The 1,913-nt window shown below is 39.3% G+C and overlaps 1 protein-coding gene across 1 annotated transcript; it reads left to right on the forward strand.

Annotated features, from left to right (window-relative positions):
- Positions 1-585: 585 nt before the first annotated feature.
- LOC105308204 (olfactory receptor 7E24-like) lies at positions 586-1,575 on the forward strand. Its single transcript, XM_011384047.1, has one exon. It carries the CDS (start codon positions 586-588, stop codon positions 1,573-1,575), a length of 990 nt encoding a protein of 329 aa, XP_011382349.1.
- The last annotated feature ends 338 nt before the right edge of the window (positions 1,576-1,913 follow it).

Raw genomic sequence — 1,913 nt, forward strand, 5'->3', positions numbered from 1 at the left:
CCCCCATGACGTTTTTATTTTCTAAGTGAAGGACTCAGGCTTTCTTATCAGGTAGTCCAGATGTTGGGCAGAATGGGAAGAGAAAGTGGTGTGGTTTAAAATTTGTTAGTAGCCAAATATCACACACACACACAAAAATAGAATCAGACCCTTTATTACATAGCTCTTTTATATGTTTATAAATAGTCCAAACCAAGGGAATTAATTGCACTGCATTTGGATAAATTAAATATATTTAAATGCTTATTAGTGTCTTTTAATTAAAGAAACTAATAAAGAACCTTTTTTTTCTTAAGGGAAGATATTTCTCATTTCTTTGCTTTCCTTCACAGAAGGGGACTGATAAGTTATGATGTTTATTGATTTTTAAATCTCTAAATAACCTTGCTCCTCTAATTTCTCTAGCTCATTCTTTCCAAAAGAAGCATGTAGTAACAGGTTAATGGAGCAAATTCAATATGAAAAAGGTTCTCAGAGGAATGTTTGTCATAACTGCGAAATAGTACTGAAGGAGTATGGTCTTCGAGTATGAATACTTTATTTATGAATTGCTTAAACTCAAAATATAGACTCACTGATGGATACATGTATACTTGTTTCCTTTATACTAATCCTCGTTTATTTTCCAAAAGGTGTCTGTGCTCTGTGGACCCACAGAACATAACAGGTGTCTTGAAATTTCTCCTCCTGGGACTCTCAGATGATCCAGAACTGCAGCCTCTAATTTTTGGGCTCTTCCTGTCCATATACCTGGTCACCATGCTGGGGAATCTGCTCATCTTCCTGGCTGTCAGCTCTGACTCCCACCTCCACACCCCCATGTACTTCTTCCTCTCCATCCTGTCCATGGCTGACATTGGTTTTACTTCTACCACCATCCCCAAGATGATTTTGGACATCCAAACTCACAGCGGAGTCATCTCCTATGCCAGCTGCCTGATTCAATTGTTTTTTTTAAATCTTTTTGGATGTCTGGACAATACGCTACTAACTGTGATGGCCTATGACCGGTTTGTAGCTATTTGTTACCCTCTGCACTACCTGGTCATCATGAACCCCCGCCTCTGCAGCCTGCTGGTTCTAGCGTCCTTTTTGATCAGCCTTTTGGACACTCAGTTGCACTGCTTGTTGATGTCACAACTTTCCTTTTGCACAAATGTGGAAATTCCTCATTTCTTCTGTGACTCTCCTCAACTCCTCAAGCTGGCCTGTAATGATACCTCCACCAGTGAAATATTGATCTATATTATTGGTGCTATCTTTGGTGGAATTCCACTCTCAGGGATCATTTTCTCTTACTATAAAATTGTTTCCTCCATTCTGAAAGTCCCATCTTCAGGTGGGAGATATAAAGCCTTCGTTACCTGTGGTTCTCACCTGTCAGTTGTTTGCTTATTTTATGGAACAGGCTTTGTGGTGTACTTCAGTTCAACTGTTTCACATTCTCCCAAAAAAGGTGCAGTGGCCTCAGTGGTTTATACGATGGTCACCCCCATGCTGAACCCCTTCATCTACAGTCTGAGGAACAGGGACATCAAGATAGCCTTGCAGAAGATCATCAACAGAACAGCATAGTTTCAGTACTGCTCCCCTCTCCACAATTTTTGGTCTATGGATTAGAGATTACTTCAAAACCAAACATCTGGAATTGGTAAACATGCCTCTTTTGGCACACACAATTTTTATAGCTCATGGTTTTCATTTCTTTTGATCTATTATATCTGAGTGTAGCTCATTTTGGCACATATTTGATGGGATTAAGCGACAATTCTGTGATCCTATGTATGTCAAAATCGCTGCACAATTGAGTTGAATTACAACTATGAAATCTTATGTATTTGTCACCGATGACCCAGGCATCCTGTAGATATTGACAACTCTCTTTTGAATACATAGCTATATATGATTCCCAA

Source organism: Pteropus vampyrus, unplaced genomic scaffold, assembly GCF_000151845.1.
Source record: "Pteropus vampyrus isolate Shadow unplaced genomic scaffold, Pvam_2.0 Scaffold557, whole genome shotgun sequence".
Classification (NCBI taxonomy): Eukaryota; Metazoa; Chordata; class Mammalia; order Chiroptera; family Pteropodidae; genus Pteropus; species Pteropus vampyrus.